At 33.2% G+C, this 17273-nt stretch overlaps 1 protein-coding gene across 1 annotated transcript; it reads right to left on the bottom strand.

Moving 5' to 3' along the window:
• Positions 1-1186: 1186 nt before the first annotated feature.
• LOC149798133 (regulator of G protein signaling 12-like) lies at positions 1187-16211 on the bottom strand. Its single transcript, XM_089960542.1, has 11 exons — positions 15034-16211; positions 13317-13493; positions 10924-11010; positions 10597-10743; positions 8018-8263; positions 7102-7165; positions 5931-6013; positions 5187-5384; positions 4103-4193; positions 3267-3408; positions 1187-1694 (listed from the first exon to the last, which is right to left on the bottom strand). The coding sequence occupies exons 1-10, from the start codon at positions 15229-15231 to the stop codon at positions 3299-3301; spliced, it is 1401 nt and encodes a 466-aa protein (XP_089816668.1). The 5' UTR covers positions 15232-16211; the 3' UTR covers positions 1187-1694; positions 3267-3298.
• Positions 16212-17273: the final 1062 nt, after the last annotated feature.

Raw genomic sequence — 17273 nt, 5'->3', positions numbered from 1 at the left:
TTTTTATGTTTTTGTTGGCACCACATTTTTGTTGGCACCACAGGATCAGTGTTTGTTCCACTTCTGGCCTGGAGATCATAAAACTTGAGCCAAACAAAAATGAGCTTTTAAAATGTATGCCGTTTGTGACTGTGAACCAGGAACAAAGACCTTGCTCTGTTGCGGTCAAATAGCAGATCTGTGTGTTAATGTTGTTCTGTTATTTGAGTGTCATTTTCTGGTAAAAAGACTATCCACTAAAATTTAGCAGCCACTGTAAAATGGTTAATATCATCTGGATATTATTTTGCAGAAAATATTTTCAACTATGTAACAAAAAGAAAAAACAAAGTTAAGCTAGAAAATGGCAAAAATGTTAAGTAAGGAAGAAAGATTGACTAAATAGCAAAGAAATTTTATAAAATAAATGAGCAAAAGATACTTTATACATAAGTTATCTGTTTCAGAATCAGAAAGATACACTAGTTTCTTTGGGATTTGCTGTATTGGAACCATGTTAATTTCATTGGCATAGAGAATTTAGTCCTAGTTAAATTGCTATCTGTTTCACAGCAGAAAAACTGTCAGGCCCTCCATGATTATGGCACTACTGGAATGCTATCTGTTCTCACAGCAGAAAGACTATCAGTTTTGTCCTCTGATTACGGGACCGTTCAAATGATATTTATGTCCACAGCAGAAAGACTATCGGTCTGGTCCTTTGATTGAGGGACCATCTGAATGCTATCTGTATCCAAAGCAGAAAAATGATCAGTCTGGTCATCTGTTGTTGGGGCACTAAGAATATTACAAGAGGTTCTTTGAACACTTTTAAGGTTTAATCCTGGTGAGAATATTACTGTTTTTTCTTTTGATATGAATCATCTCAAAGAGTCATTAGCAGTTGTGGAGACATTCCCACCATTGCATCCTAAGAATTGTTAATGTTCATCTGTAAGAAGAATTATCAGCAGTCTGTGTTTGACAGTGGAAGAAAGTTATAGTATTAATATGCCCCTTGTGTTGGAATTACTCCGTCTGTTGGAATTACTCCATCTGTTGGAATTACTCCATGTTGGAATTACTCTACTCCATCTGTTGGAATTACTCCATGTTGGAATTACTCTACTCCATCTGTTGGAATTACTCTACTCCATCTGTTGGAATTACTCCATGTTGGAATTACTCTACTCCATCTGTTTGGAATTACTCCATCTGTTGGAATTACTCCATGTTGGAATTACTCCATCTGTTGGAATTACTCTACTCCATCTGTTGGAATTACTCCATGTTTGAATTACTCTACTCCATCTGTTGGAATTACTCCATCTGTTGGAATTACTCCACCTGTTGGAACTACTCAATCTGTTCTTAAACTCTGACTGGTAAAGTAGAACAACTATCCAAATTATTTTGTGAACTAGTTCTTTGAGAACTGAAGAGGAATTCTCTTCCTTGTGTAAGCAGCATATTTATTGCTTTCTGTATGAACAAGGTCATCAATTTCTGATGTCATTATGTCTGCAGGTCTCTTCACTGAGGTAGACTCACAGAAGTCTATCATGATCATGGGTGGGACACTCCCATCCAGAGGGCGGGTCATTCACTCTCCCATACAATTCAGATAGCTCAGGATCTTGCATGCATGAACACTCCACACTGATCATCTAGGCTCATGCTGGATGCATTTTTTAAATGATGCTGCATGTCCTAATCTGGTAAATAAATTATGAATCATTTATTATTTCATGTAACACTCTCTTTTGTAAAATAATAACAGGTAAGAAGACAATTGCATGTACCGTGTAAATTCAGTATATGCAAATTATAATAAATATTAAAGCTAAATGCCTACATATGGAATTTTTGTATAGATCGAATATTTCAAAGCACTGCATTTCTGAGCTTCCTATTAGTAAGAGTTCCCAAACTGTAAAACGAGGCAATGTATTTTGTGCACTGAGGCTTTACTCACTGCATGTACAATGCAGAATAATCCATAGGAGCTGTCTTGCATGACAATACATGCACATTCAGAATATCCTTGTCACTTTCCTATGCTAGTAGATGCTCTGAAAGAGACTTGTAGGTAATCAAAGTGTCAATCATAAACTAACAAGTTTTTGGCTCTGTTAACATCTGACTTAATGGCTAAAGAAGAGATTCTTGCAAAATTATACATACTGAAAATACAACTCATTGCCATTTCGAAATGAAATACCTGTACTTTAAATTTTTTTACGTTATTCCAGTAATTATGTACCAAAAACACTGATAAAATCGTTCATTTTCAATAACCAAAAACAATTGATTATATAGTGGTTAGTGAATCACATCATCTAGTCACTGTTAAGGCATAAAGTTATAACAAATATGGACCCATGGGCAATTCGAAATTGCCATTATTATTTTTTTTTCTAGCATGCAACAGAAAAGGCAGAGAACATTCCAATTGTAAAGACGCAGTGACTTTGGACAAAGATTCATCAATGTCTTTAATCAGACATAAAAATGTATTTATCTTCTACCTAGCAAATGAACGTTAACTCTTGACTCAAATGATTGCTATTCTATTAACCCTTAGTGAGGATTGAGCAAAGCTTGGGGAAATGCAGCTAAAATCTATACAAGATGCCCAACAGCCAATTCAAACAACAGAAAAATTAAGGAATTAATGGTTAAAACCATATCACTTTGCATATACTAAATAAATGCTTGACTAATTGTGAATTGACAAAAAGAAAGTAAAACTAGACAGAATTAAAGTGACTCTTACAGTGAAACAAAAAGCAATTACTGTTCAAAATGCAGGAGTCTAAACACATTAAAAGCATATACAATACTAAAAGACAATGTTCTTATTAACTGCATGTAAATACATTCAATAATTGTTGAGCTATGTCAATCACAGGCATCATCATATATGAAGATATAAAATGGAGTTGACAAGACAAAACCAGTGAATGAGACAGCAAGCATATCAGAATGATTGTGTTGAATGGTTCCAGAGCTATGCTGGTTACAAGAAATTGCTGTAGGGGAGATTTAGAATTGATAAAAAAAGGATCAATTAATCAAAATTAGATTAAAAAATAGAACCTTTAAAAGGCAAATCTATTTGTAATTGTAAATTCACCCATCAAAAGGCATCCATTTATACTTAAAGTTTGCGGAGCTTCTATGATTACATTGAGTGTTGATGGATGGATGGACTGACAGAAGGAAAAGGTGATAATCAGGAGCCTATTTATCTTACTGTAAGGCCGTAATAAAGACTGTTATCTTACCATGATGTCTGCTGACTTTCTTCTTCTACAGTTTAAATGTTGTCTTTGATAACATCTTTGTCAATACATGATATTTTGCTATAATTGCGGTGGACTCTTTTTTCAATAAACTCAATGAGAGATGATCTTCGCCTTTGGTATCCTGTAAGGTCGAGTAGAAACAAAATGTAGAGAAGTTTACGTTAAGAAGGATCCAGACAGACAAAATTGCTATAATGAATTATGGTACTCTCAAAATAAAGAAATATTAAAAGACTATAAAAAATCAACATCAAAAATTAATAAAATATAAGTATATTAATATTACTTCTAATATCTAATGATAAATAATATTAAAAAAATCAAAACAAATCAATTGTAAAAAAAATCCACCTGTGTTCCAAGAACACCCCATCCTGATATATAACTTTATATGGTAAATTCAATGCAGATTATCCTAAAAAATCAGACCAGCTGATAGCATTCACTGTTATGATGTGATTAAATTAATGAGAGTTGTACATTCATTTACATTCAAGGTCTCTGTGAATAACAATATTTGGCCTATTTTACATGTAACATAGTTGTAGTGTAGATAATGTCCTAAATGAACAATAAATCTAACATTTCATGTACACTCAAGGTCTCTGTGAATAATATATAAATTTTTGCAGATATAACCTATGGCAATTGATGTATTGAAAAAAAAGTCCATTTTGTCTTGTAAATGATTATATTCTAAAGTATTTCAGCTGAAAAATTTCACTTTTGCAAACTCACTAAAGTGTTACAACCTGTCTACTGCTAAATATTCCCTGTACACAGCAATCATTATTTACTACTCAAATTAAACTTACCTGGACAATCATCTTTGGACACAACTACAACACGCTGGTTGTCCATGGAAGATACCAGACCTTCTAAATCTAGCACAGCTGTATGACCAGACTGAAAAATATGGCAAAATTACATTGTTAAACATAAAAAGCCTGCAGATTTGAAAAATGACTTATGCAAGTATAAACTGGTTATCTCACTGAAGTATGTACTGGACAATTGTGATGATCACATGTGTCTCAAGAATGTGCAATACTTAATTACAACATCCTAACAAGATCCTAGTTACACTGCAATAATGGTTATACAATCATTTCTATCAAAATGAATAATGGCAATAATTATTGCGATGATGATACAGAAATGAAGGTTCTATTCTAGAACTTAAAACTTAGTGTGGTAAATCCATCCACCTCTGAAAAAAATCACTTTTTTAAATATAGGGATGATTTAATCAAGTTAAAGAAAGAGGGCTTATAAATAGTGTGCATTTTTTTTAATCTATTATATCAATTTTTGTGTAAGTTTTGAGAATTCTGTGAGAATCTTATAATCATATGTCTGCAAACAGTCCCTGCAAATATCCAAAACATAAATTCATCTTTGCACAAAATGTAAATACTGTAATACTGTTAGCAACTGTAATATTGTTAATACTGATGTAACTAAATGGAATATTTAATATGTCGGCAATTTCCTTTAGTAAGAAACCCATTTTTATTTCGAAATCACAAGAAAAATGGCAAATATTTTATATTTTAAGTAACTCAGATTCTCCAAACTCAACTGTCAATCAAATAGCTCACAGTCCAAGAGTTGTCAGACTGAATTCAATCATGCATACAATTTATGTGATTTTAACATTCATTAGGAAAGCATGTATTTCATTTTATAATATGGGGTTTTCTCTCTTTTAAATCTAAAACTCAAATACATTGTATAAAAGAACCAATTTTCTTTTTCTAGCTCATATTTCAAGAGTTATGTGACATATTCCATGAATGAGACATCACACAAAAGTAAATTGCATGTGAAAGTTCTAATTAGGGGTTGGGGTGGGTAGGGTATAGAGTTGGGATTTTATCAGGAAGGAAATGCTCTTACCATATAAATTTCAATACTATCCATCCTAAATCCATATTTGTGGAGGATGGGTTTGAGCACCACTCGGATCACTCTATTTGACTTGGCCTTCACATCTACTGATTTCTTGTTGGGCAGTTCCATCCAGTACAGGACTTTCTTTTTTATGATAACCTCCTTAGACTCTGAAATTTGTGTATCTTTTGACAGGTCCCATGGCTGGAATAAAGGTTCACAAATACTGTTGTTCATAATCACAGGTAGGTATTGGGTATTTATTACCATTTGACTGTCCTGTACCAGTAACATTCTAACAATACATCTTATCACTGATATTATGATATTCTACTTCCAAGTGTGTATGTGACAGATAGATAATTGTTTTTATAAAGTAATGAAAAAAATCAAACTTATGAAAATTCATTGCATCATAAACTAAAATCTTAAACTTTGTTCCAAAATAAAAATCTCTTGGCAATCAAACTGATTCTTCTGCACTCATATAAATTATGCATTTATACAGCATCATACCATATGCCAAGTTGCTAAAGGAAAGGATGGACAATGGTGCCAATGTTTGCTGTATATATGCATGTCTCTTCATGCAGTCTGTTTATGTATATTTCAACATAAATATCTCGGTATTTATTAGAGGTCACCAGGTGGTCAAAAGCATTCACCTTTACTGATCACTATTACATCACCTCTTCATTTAGGGGTGACATTAGCCGGCAAAGCTATGGTGGTGGAGGTGGTGTTATTTACCTCACTCTCTTGGAACTTCTCCTTTCCTTTGGACTTTTTAGCCTCAGTATCAGGTGATGACTTCATGCTGCTCTTACTGGCCTCTGTAAAACAATGTGTTCTGCTCAGTCATGGCTAAAAACTTGTATTTTTGGGTTTACAAAGCTTTTCTTGTTATAAAATGAAGATTATTATCAACATCAAAACCAGGGGTGAAAAACAATTATAATTAAAAACAATGAAATGGACCATGTCCCACTACACAAGTTTGGTTTATATACAACAATATCCATAAGTTTAGCACAAAGACAATTTAATAAATGACATATAGCAAATTGGCAACTTGAATACATTTTGTCCAAATGTGATGTGTATTAGCACTTTCTTATAATACAAATTGTTTTAAAAAGACTCTTTAATTTGCAACCTTTGTCATTTTTATACATACAAAAGCACTATGAGGCACAGACCATGGAACATCTGATAACATAGTATTTTTTGAGTACTATGGGGCATAGGCCAATGAACCTTTGTCAACATAGTATTTTACGAGTACTGTGGGGCATAGGCCAAGGAACCTTTGATAACATAGTATTTTATGAGTACTGTAGGGCATAGGCCAAGGAACCTTTGATAACATAGTATTTTATGAGTACTGTAGGGCATAGGCCAAGGAACCTTTGATAACATAGTATTTTATGAGTACTATGAGGCACAGGCCAAGGAACCTTTGATAATGTAGTATTTTATGAGTACTATGGGGCACAGTCCCAGAAGCCTTTGATAACATAGTATCGTTTAAGTATTATGAGGTACAGGCCAAAGAACCCTTGATAATGTAGTATTTTATGAGTACTATGGGGCACAGGCCCAGAAGTCTTTGATAACATAGTTTTTTTTAGTACTATTTTGATAACACATTTTTTTTTTAGTACTATGGGGCACAGGCCTTTGAACCTTTATCAATGTAGTATTTTATGAGTAATGTGTGGCATAGACTAAGGAACCTTTGATAATATAGTATTTTTTTAGTACTATGGGGCACAGGCCAAAGAACCCTTGAAAATGTAGCATTTTAGGAGTACTATGGGGCACAGGTCCAGAAACCTTTGGTAACATAGTATTTTTTGAGTATTATGGGGCACAGGCAAAAGAACCCTTCATAATGTAGTATTTTATGAACATCACATACTATGTCTCCAAGGCAGTAGTAACCTTCTCCTCTTTTCTTTATCCTCATTTTCCTCTCCCTTTATCTGAAACAGAAAGAGTAATTTAAGCTGACTGAAGAATCAATCAACAGGTATAATATAAGGGTTAGAACCAGGTAGATGAAAACATTTGTTTCACTTGGATCTTATTTTTAATCCTGGCTTGAAAGTTTCCTATTATGTCAGTGAAGAATCTTTCAAACATTAATAGATGTCTAAAAGGATTTTATTTACCGTCAAGGTCATTTACCATCAAGGTCATTTACCATCAAGGTCATGAGCCCAAAGGAAAATACTACATTGATCAATTCTTTATTCATGATTTAAAATGATGAGTGAAATGTAAAAAAGTCAGTAAATCCGACCCATTCGTGTCCTTTGTCTGCAACAATGTATGTATGGCTATTCAATGCCAGCATTACGTAGTTAGAAGGATTTTTTTCTGAATCCTTAAGTGACTTCATTTTCATTTAATAACATTACAATGCTTAAATACTCAGGTGCTGGGATGTTATGGTCTACGTCAATTCCAGAAATTATCCAATTGTTATTGCCATTTTTGATTTCAAACCTTTTTTCAGCACATGATAAGCTTCATATGGTTGCCAGTATAAATAATGGAGGAAGAAATAAACAAAAACCCAGTAAAAACCACCAATCCATGGGAAGATACTGACAATCTTTCTCATACCTAGAAACCGGTTTTTGCATTTTATTATTATACAGTCATGATTCTGTTTGTATTTTACTTTCAGGCAATAATTATATACATTCAATTAAAATAAATGCTTAACTCGATACATATACTGCAGACAACTCAATAAGTAATCATCATTTGAAAACAGATTCCATAAGTGGTCTGGTGCCTGACTTTCTAAGAAAAAAGTCAGTGTCTACCTTCATTTTTGAGTCTTTTTCTTTCTCATCTGTTTCTTTTCCATTTCTATTTCTCTCCTGTGGAATATCCAGGGGTTTCCCCTCCTGTGGAATACCCCGGGGGTTTCCTTCCTGTGCAATACCCAGGGGTTTTCCCTCCTGTGGAATATCCAGGGGTTTTCCCTCCATCTCCTTAAGCAGATAGGTCTTATAGAGTTCTGACTTGAGGAATCTGGCATAGCTGTCCTGCTTCATTAGCTGGTATATCTGTAATATGTATATATGACACTTACCATCCACTAATGTAACAAACAAACCATGTAATTTTCTTGCACCACATTAGGTCATACAACCCCCATAATTCTCTTGCACCACATTAGCTCACACAACCCATGTAATTTACTTGCCATACATTAGGTCATATAACCCATGTAATTTACTTGCACCACATTAGGTAATATAACCCATGTAATTTACTTGCACCACATTAGGTCATACAACCCATGTAATTTACTTGCACCACATTAGGTCATACAACCCATGTAATTTACTTGCACCACATTAGGTCATACAACCCATGTAATTTACTTGCACCACATTAGGTCATACAACCCCCATAATTTTCTTGCACCACATTAGGTCATACAACCCATGTAATTTACTTGCATCACATTAGGTCATATAACCCATGTAATTTACTTGCACCACATTAGGTCATAGAACCCATGTAATTTACTTGCACCACATTAGGTCATACAACCCATGTAATTTACTTGCACCACATTAGGTCATAGAACCCATGTAATTTACTTGCACCACATTAGGTCATACAACCCATGTAATTTACTTGCACCACATTAGGTCATACAACCCCCATAATTTTCTTGCACCACATTAGGTCATACAACCCATGTAATTTACTTGCCACACATTAGGTCATATAACCCATGTAATTTACTTGCACCACATTAGGTCATACAATCCTCGTAATTTTCTTGCACCACATTAGGTCATACAACCCATGTAATTTACTTGCCACACATTAGGTCATATAACCCATGTAATTTACTTGCACCACATTAGGTCATACAACCCATGTAATTTACTTGCACCACATTAGGTCATACAACCCCCATAATTTTCTTGCACCACATTAGGTCATACAACCCATGTAATTTACTTGCCACACATTAGGTCATACAACCCATGTAATTTACTTGCACCACATTAGGTCATACAAACCCCCGTAATTTTCTTGCACCACATTAGGTCATACAACCCATGTAATTTACTTGCCACACATTAGGTCATATAACCCATGTAATTTACTTGCTACACATTAGGTCATACAACCCATGTAATTTACTTGCCACACATTAAGTCATATAAACAATGTAATTTACTTGCCACACATTAGGTCATACAACCCCTGTAATTTACTTGCACCACATTAGGTCATACAACTCCTGTAATTTTCTTGCCACATATTAGGTCATATAACCCACGCAATTTACTTGCCACACATTAGGTCATACAACCCATGTAATTTACTTATATATGGCCCACAAACTGTAGCTAATGATAGAAGGAGCTTTTTGTTTTGAGCACATGGCCAGAAAATTACCTGTGAGCCTGTAGTTGGAACACTTTATTTTAAACTGAACCAAAAATGTGTAATGCAACCATTCCTCATTCAGAAGAGTTATGGATGCCAATAAAAGCAATTTTTGATGATATCCCCAAAATAATGGCTAGAATGGACTGAAATTAAAGTAAAAAGACTAAAGAAATGACAATTAGTTATTTCCACATATTTAGTTTTTAAAAAAGTCATGTGCACTTCAGGATTTCAGTTTCTTATAATACATCATCTGTAAAATGGTGATTATATGGCTTTCACTTCTCCAGATATTTTTAAACATACAGATCATTTTTTGCTTCCCAGATGTCAAACATTGTATCACAGTTATCATATGATCTGCCAGTCATATATCCCCCATTTTCTCTCTGTTTCATACCGAGATGTGTGTGTGTGTGATTTGGATATGTAATTTTAGCTTGAACAATTTTCCAGTCATATTGCTATGATGTCTGCAGAGTGGCAGTTTAATGTGAGGTCTATCACAGACATGTAGAATCAAATCCCATCCAGTCACATTTTCCTGGTACCAGGCTGACCTGAGTCATAACACTAACCTCTTAACGGTGAGTGCCAAGCAACGCACCTGGTAGTTCCATTTTTTAAGTCTTTGGTATGGCCTAGCCTGGGTTTGAACCCACTACCTCCCACATCCAAGGTGGATGCTCTAAACATCTAGACCACCAGAACAGACAAATTACAGAGATGAAATCCCTGCCTCATAATGAGTATGGATGAATAATGTCTTATTGTGCTTTCTTCAATTCTAACACATATGATTTTTGTTCATAAAAATTAAAATAATTTCCATACAAAACTTGTCATTTTGATTTCCACCCCACCCCCACCCCATGCAGCCATGGGAGTCAAGCTGAATAACTCTCATGTCACTTCATCTAATATAAATAGAGAATAGATCATCCATAAATTTGCCATTTTCTGCAAATGTGATCATTCTTACCTGATGCTGGGCCACATCAAATATTTGGGGAGTTGGGATGTCCAACTGAGAGTCTGCTTGATGTCTAGCAACGCTATCAATATTCACAGGCTCTGAGGCATGTAAAGATAGATGTTTATCAAAGATTTCTTTTGCCTTCACATTTCTCTGGAACAGAAATAAAAGAAAAAATCAATAAATAAAATTTCAGATGGTACAATTCTTTCAAAACTGATGCTCTAGATAAAATAACTGAAAGGTAACAATTTCCTGGTTGCAGAGAGCTGGTAGATCCCATGCAGTACATAAGACATAATCTATGTTATGTGATGAAACTGTTCTACTTACCATCTCTTGACTGGTGATCTGTTTATATTTTTCCACTCTTGTCCAGAAGATGATGTTCTCCTCACTGAATTCCTTTTTCAGGAACTCCTGTAATGAATAAAATGACATGACTAAAACAGTGGAAAACTGATTATTGTACAATGTTGCTATCAAGGTTTTAGATCAATATGTACATATTACATTATTCCACACCAATATTTGGCATAAATACATTTAATATACATGTATTTTAAGTGCAGTATGCCTACAATATTATTAATTTCACAGTATTAATGGTGGTGGACGAACCTGGTTAACCACCAACCCACAAGAAGCTACTGGCAAGCTTTCTCACATACCCACATTGGCAAAGCCTGAGACTCGAACCCATGCAGACAGAGGTAAGATGGCAGTGATCCATAATGGTGAATGCTTTAGACCACTCAGCCACTCGGGGGCCCCCAAAGTATTTGTATGCATAACATTTTTACAAATGTAACGAAAGAACAAAATATTTTTCACTCTCACAATTTTATATTCACAGAATTCATGTTGCAATTAATGCTGAAAGACTGCTTTGGTGGCCTAAGTGGTAGGAACATCTGTCTCAGATGTGGGAGGTTGTGGGTTAGAACCCTGGCAAAGTCATACCAAAGACTTATAAAAATGGTCCTAGCAGCTGCTTCACTTGGCACTCAGCATTAGTAGGTGGACTTGCACATGTAACTGACTGGCATATATGTAATGGCTGAATTGCCACTGTATTTAGGCAGAGTATAAATTGAGTGGATTTCGGACAGAATGCCCCAAAATGCAGTAGTGGTGAATACTGCTTGCAGAGATACAACAGGTGTTAATAGCCAGTTAGTATTTAGGATCTGGTTGCAACCTCCAGTGATAGTGGAATTAGTATGCTACATTAAGGTTAATAACAAGGCACAAACATGGATGTGTAGCCAAAATGTAACAGAACTGCAGATTATGTTTGGGGAATATGCAACTAAAGCCTGTCCACATTCCATAACAGTCACCTGAAAATGACTTGTAGCTATCTGGCTAACTCACACACACACACCTTATCTCTGATTGGCAGATAGATGATACCAACACTGTGCATGTCTGCTGAACTGGTATTGTGTACTACCTTGGTAGGGATCTGTTATTTGTGTGAACATCATTTATTTACATTAAATACCTATTAAGAAAACTAATCTATTTCTTCTTAACTTATCTACTCAGATAAAAAAATTAAAACTACAATTATTTTTTGTCATGGAGTGAAATGTTACACTCAGTCCTGATTGGTGGTTATTGTTTGTTCAAGTCTAGAGTAAAACAATAACAACGAATCAGAATCAACTGTAGCTTATACACCATGTGATGGGAAATATGGCATCAAAACTAACTCAATCCCAAAAGAATTTGATCTGTAAAGCGCTTAAGTCAAACATGAAAACAGTTTTGGAATGTCTCCTTTTATGGAGATATATGCAATAAGCAACTGAATGTGATGACAGGATCAAACAAACATGAGCAATAGTCTGTCATGGAGTTTATTCCAATCCATATGAGATGTAGTAGGTAGGTAGGTAGGTAGGTCATTAGGTCTAAGGTAGGTAGGTAGGTGTTGTCAGTTATTTTCTTCTTCACTGACAGAAATGAGTGCATGGGGCCACAAACGTTGTTGTGCATCTGCAGTAAGTACAGTGTCATGGATTTGGTTGGCTAAGTCATCTTGGTCCATATTAAAACTTGTTTTAAAATTAAGACTATTTGAAATTAAAATCTTGTCAAGGATACGAATGGTATTTGAACTGATGATACCAGTAAGTCTGTTTGTCTGTAATCTGCATAGTACTGAAAATACAACCAAGATGTCAACACATTTAAAACAGCACCACCCTACCAGTGACTGACTAACCTTCTAGAGATGAAAAGATCAAGTTTTTCCTTTTGCATACCAGGGCCCAGCAGCATGGTATGAATTGCCCACTGAACTTAGACACAAAGACACAGTGATCACATTCAAGAAGGCTCTCAAAACTCACTTATTTCGACTGCAAGAACAAACTTAAAGACCTAATAATGTTTCCTACCTTAAATATTCTCAGCATGTTTTTTTTAAAAATGTTTTCTAATTTCATGGTGTTTGTTTTTGTAATCATTTCATTATATGTTTTTTTATCTTATAGGTGTTGTCTAATGTTGTAAAGCGCTTAGATCTTCTAAAGATTAGGCGCTATACAAAGTCCTCAATAGTATTATTACATGTGTATAGATAATATATTGCGTCATAAGCTGTGAATCTTGAATTGTATCAATATGCAGCACAGGTGTATCATTTACCTATACATGTATTTGTAATTGATGACCAAACAAAAAAATATACATTAGATGTAATTTTCATTACTTACTGTGAAGACATGTAATCCACTGATATCCCTCAGAAGTTTATTAAAGTTGACTGACCATCCAGTGACCCGGCCAACTTCATCTTTCTTCTCCTCTTTACCATGGTCAACGATGCTGTTCACACTGCTTGATGCTGAGAGCCGATGTTTGAGTGAATCTTTATCTATCACAACCATGGACTAAAACAGAATTATAAAGGAGTTAAATATACCTTCTTAAAGTTGAGCAAGCAATCTAAGCATTTATCTATAAGCAAGTAGTTCCATTGGTTATTAGTAAGAGTTTAACCCTGTAATTTTGTATTTCTGTACATTAGAAAAGTAAAATCAATTTTTTTAAAACTGTTGCAGGTTAAAAATTTCAATCTTTATTTTTTTATTATTGAAAGGTAATATTTAATTCTGCAATTTTTGCTTTTTACCTTTTAATATTAATAATAATAATAATAATAATAATAATAATAATAATAATCAAAGTTTAAATAGTTCAACTTTTTAATTTTGTATTTATGTACATTATAAAGGTAAAATCAATAAAAACTATTGTAGGTTAAGAATTCCACTCTTTATTTTTGAAAGGTAGTATTTAATTCTGCAATTTTTACTTTTTAATAATAATAATAATAATAATAATAATAATAATAATAATAATGATAATAATAATCAAAGTTTAAATAGTTCAACTTTTTAATTTTGTATTTCTGTACATTATAAAGGTAAAATCAATAAAAACTATTGTAGGTTAAAAATTCCACTCTTTATTTTTTTATTTTTGAAAGGTAATATTTAATTCTGCAAATTTCACTTTTTACTTTTTTTAGATAATAATAATAATAATAATAATAACACCACCACCAACAACAATAATAATAATAAAAATAATAATAATTAAAACAGTGTTTATTTATAATACCGGCCACTGGCCCATGATGCATATCCATTCATGATGCAATACAAAAGGGTGCTCGAGTATGTGGTAGATCAAAAAATAAGAAGAAGAAGAATAACAAATAATAATTATTCTTATTATCATTATTTTTATTATTAAAATCATTATTATTATTATTATTATTATTATTATTATTATTATTATAGGGATTAGTGAAGGGATCAATCAGAGATAATTGAGGTATTCACGTCATTATTTAGTATTATCCATCATTAATCAATATCGACTAGTCTATATAAAGTAACAAAATGCATTTACAAATGGAGACAAAAGCATAAGCAGAAGCATTGAAAATGACATTCATGTTAACCTTCAGTAATGTTGAAGTTTGATATTTGTTCCAAACTTGTGAAAAAACAGTATTTTCAGGTGTAACAAATTCATAAATAATTTTCTATGCAAATTAACAAGAAACACAAACTAATCTTATTAAAATTTTATCTGTGGAAATAAATGGGATGCCATCAGGATTTTGGGTAAAATTATCCATATTCCAGTTTTCCAAATATCCAACAACTTGGAAAGATGACCTAAGATTTAAAAGTTATATGCAAGAAAAATTCACTCAATCAGCAAAAAATTTAAAAAATATACCTATCAAGTCTCCTTACAACTAGAATAAAGAATGTTGCTAAGCAACAAAGGATGGAACAACCCATCTCCCTTAAGGATATCTATAAAAAAAAACCACCATTTTAAAGACACTACTTCTGATAATATGAGACATAAATGTGTAAATTAAAGATAAGAATATAATATTTATACTGGTACCTTATCAAGTGTATCTATAGAACATCTTCTCTGGTATTGATGCGACTTTTTTCCATGTGCATGTGGAGCAACAAGTCCTCGAGTCATGTTCTCTTTAAACATCCTCCTGCGATGCAATTCTTTGTCTGATGAGTAAATATGATTGTAATTCTCCATCTGGAGAACACCTTCATTGAGAAAATTGGTCTCAGGAAACATGTCCAAAATGTTTTCAATGAACTGATAGCAAAACTACAAATGGCACCATTGAATAGCTGTAGCACTATGTCATATCACATATAACACAGAATTTTGAATAGGTAAAATCAAACAATTTGCTTGAGATAAATCCTTGGAGAATTCTCTGTATCTTAGTGATTTGAGCTAGTGAATAATTTCCCTGCTACAACATGTCTCTTTATACTCTTTACATATCTGAAATCTGTTCACCAGCTTTTCATGTTACAGATGATGTTCTATGACACTATTCAAACAATCAAGCCCTTACAATGGAGTGTAAGCTCAGGCTGTTCCCAGCCAATCAGACTGAGGCTAATATGATGGAAAGACAATGAGAATGCTTGCCATTCAGATAAGTGTAACTGTCACTGGGCTTGGGGTGTCATGTCAGCTTACCCAGTTGAATAATAAACTTAGATTTTGCATCATGGTCTAAAGGTTTTCAAATCCAGTATTTATATTTATATTTAATTTTAAATACATGATAAAACTAATTTCTATAAAGACCATACAATTAAAATTAATATTTAGTATATTAATTGATATTAAATTCATGAGCAAGTCAATTTACACAATTCAAAATTCAAGCAATTGTTTAAAAATGAGTGTCTCCTATCTTTTGTATCTTCTAACTAAAAGGAAAAAGCAAATGATCAACTTTTAGTTTATTCTGAAATTCTGAAACAAAACAAAAGGTAATTTTTATACCAAAATGTGTATTTTCTTTATCTCAGAATATATTTTGTTCCAACTGTAATCAAGAATAAAGCTATTAAAATAATAAAATATGCTTTACCACCTTCATAATTAATTAGATCTTAATTGGGGACAAAGTCTGCAATGGGTAAGAATCTTTGTATAAATTTGCACATAAATTGGAACATGTCTATATAACTGTCTGAACCTTGAAAAGATTGGGCAGAAGATTCATGCATGTATGTATGTACGTATGTATGTATGTATGTATGTATGTATGTATGTATGTATGTATGTATGTCTCTGAGTGTGTGTGGTGTATGTATATATGTATGGATGTATGTGTATGTATGTGTGTATGTATGCATGTATATATGTATGTCTCTGAGTGTGTGTGTGTTATGTATGTATGTGTGTATGTATGCATATATGTATGGATGTATGTGTATGTATGAAGGTAGGTAGGTATGTATGTATGTATGTATGTATGCATGTATGTAATGTATGTATGTATGTATATATGTAAATATGTATGTGTGTGTATGTATGTATGTATGGATGGATGCATATGTATGTATGTATGTATGTATGCATATGATAGATTCAGAGGGACAGAGTTGACAATGTCATTTAGTTTGAATCTATTTTAGTTTAAACCATATTTATTTGAGACATTTTGTCAAATACAATTAAAATTGTATGATTTGGGGAATTCAATAGAAAAGCAAAAGTTTATTAGCACTGTCTCCCCAACAAGAGAGAAAATATAACATCAAGGATCTTGATGCCGGTACCAATGGTTTTACAGAAAATACTCATCCACTTATATACAAAAGCATAACAATGAATAAGAACTAGCTAATTGGATTTAAATGGTTGTGAGTTCAGTCAATTAATTCAATCTCTTGGTCATCCTAATATAATTTTGCACAGCTACAAATATTTGCATGTTGTTTTCTACAGTTAACATAAGGTTGCCAAAACATAATGTTTCAATCATAAATCTTAAGAGTGAAAGGGGGTGTGATTAGGATCTGATCTCTAAGATTTGAATATTTGAAACAGTCTATAAGAAAGTGTTTTGCATTCTCAATTTCAGCACAGGAGCAATACTTATTATTAGATACATGATTTGTATATAAATCGTAATTTAAGTTACTACAATTTGTTCTTAGCCTAGTCTGAGACATTATATCACCAGTTGGAACATGGAGTTGTTTCTTTATCGCGATTCAAGTAGGCTTTAAAATTACGTAATAAGGATTGTTTTTCACTTCTACGGGTAACAAGTTCCATATTCGAATCATGGAAGGTAGAAATAAATT

This window comes from Sinohyriopsis cumingii, chromosome 6 (assembly GCF_028554795.1).
Source record: "Sinohyriopsis cumingii isolate HCF-2022 chromosome 6, ASM2855479v2, whole genome shotgun sequence".
In the NCBI taxonomy this organism is placed as follows: domain Eukaryota; kingdom Metazoa; phylum Mollusca; class Bivalvia; order Unionida; family Unionidae; genus Sinohyriopsis; species Sinohyriopsis cumingii.
The sequence above is the reverse complement of the archived record's forward strand: the minus strand, read 5'-3'. Positions and strand labels throughout refer to the sequence as shown.

What these genes read in the sequence shown, in the direction of transcription:
- LOC149798133 (XM_089960542.1), bottom strand. Translation starts at nt 15,231, where the DNA reads ATGTTTCCTGAGACCAATTTTCTCAATGAAGGTGTTCTCCAGATGGAG. An exon ending in CTATAGATACACTTGATAAG is followed by an intron (nt 13,494 to 15,033) that starts GTACCAGTATAA and finishes ATTCTGTTTTAG; the next exon opens with TCCATGGTTGTGATAGATAA. An exon ending in GTGGATTACATGTCTTCACA is followed by an intron (nt 11,011 to 13,316) that starts GTAAGTAATGAA and finishes TATTCATTACAG; the next exon opens with GAGTTCCTGAAAAAGGAATT.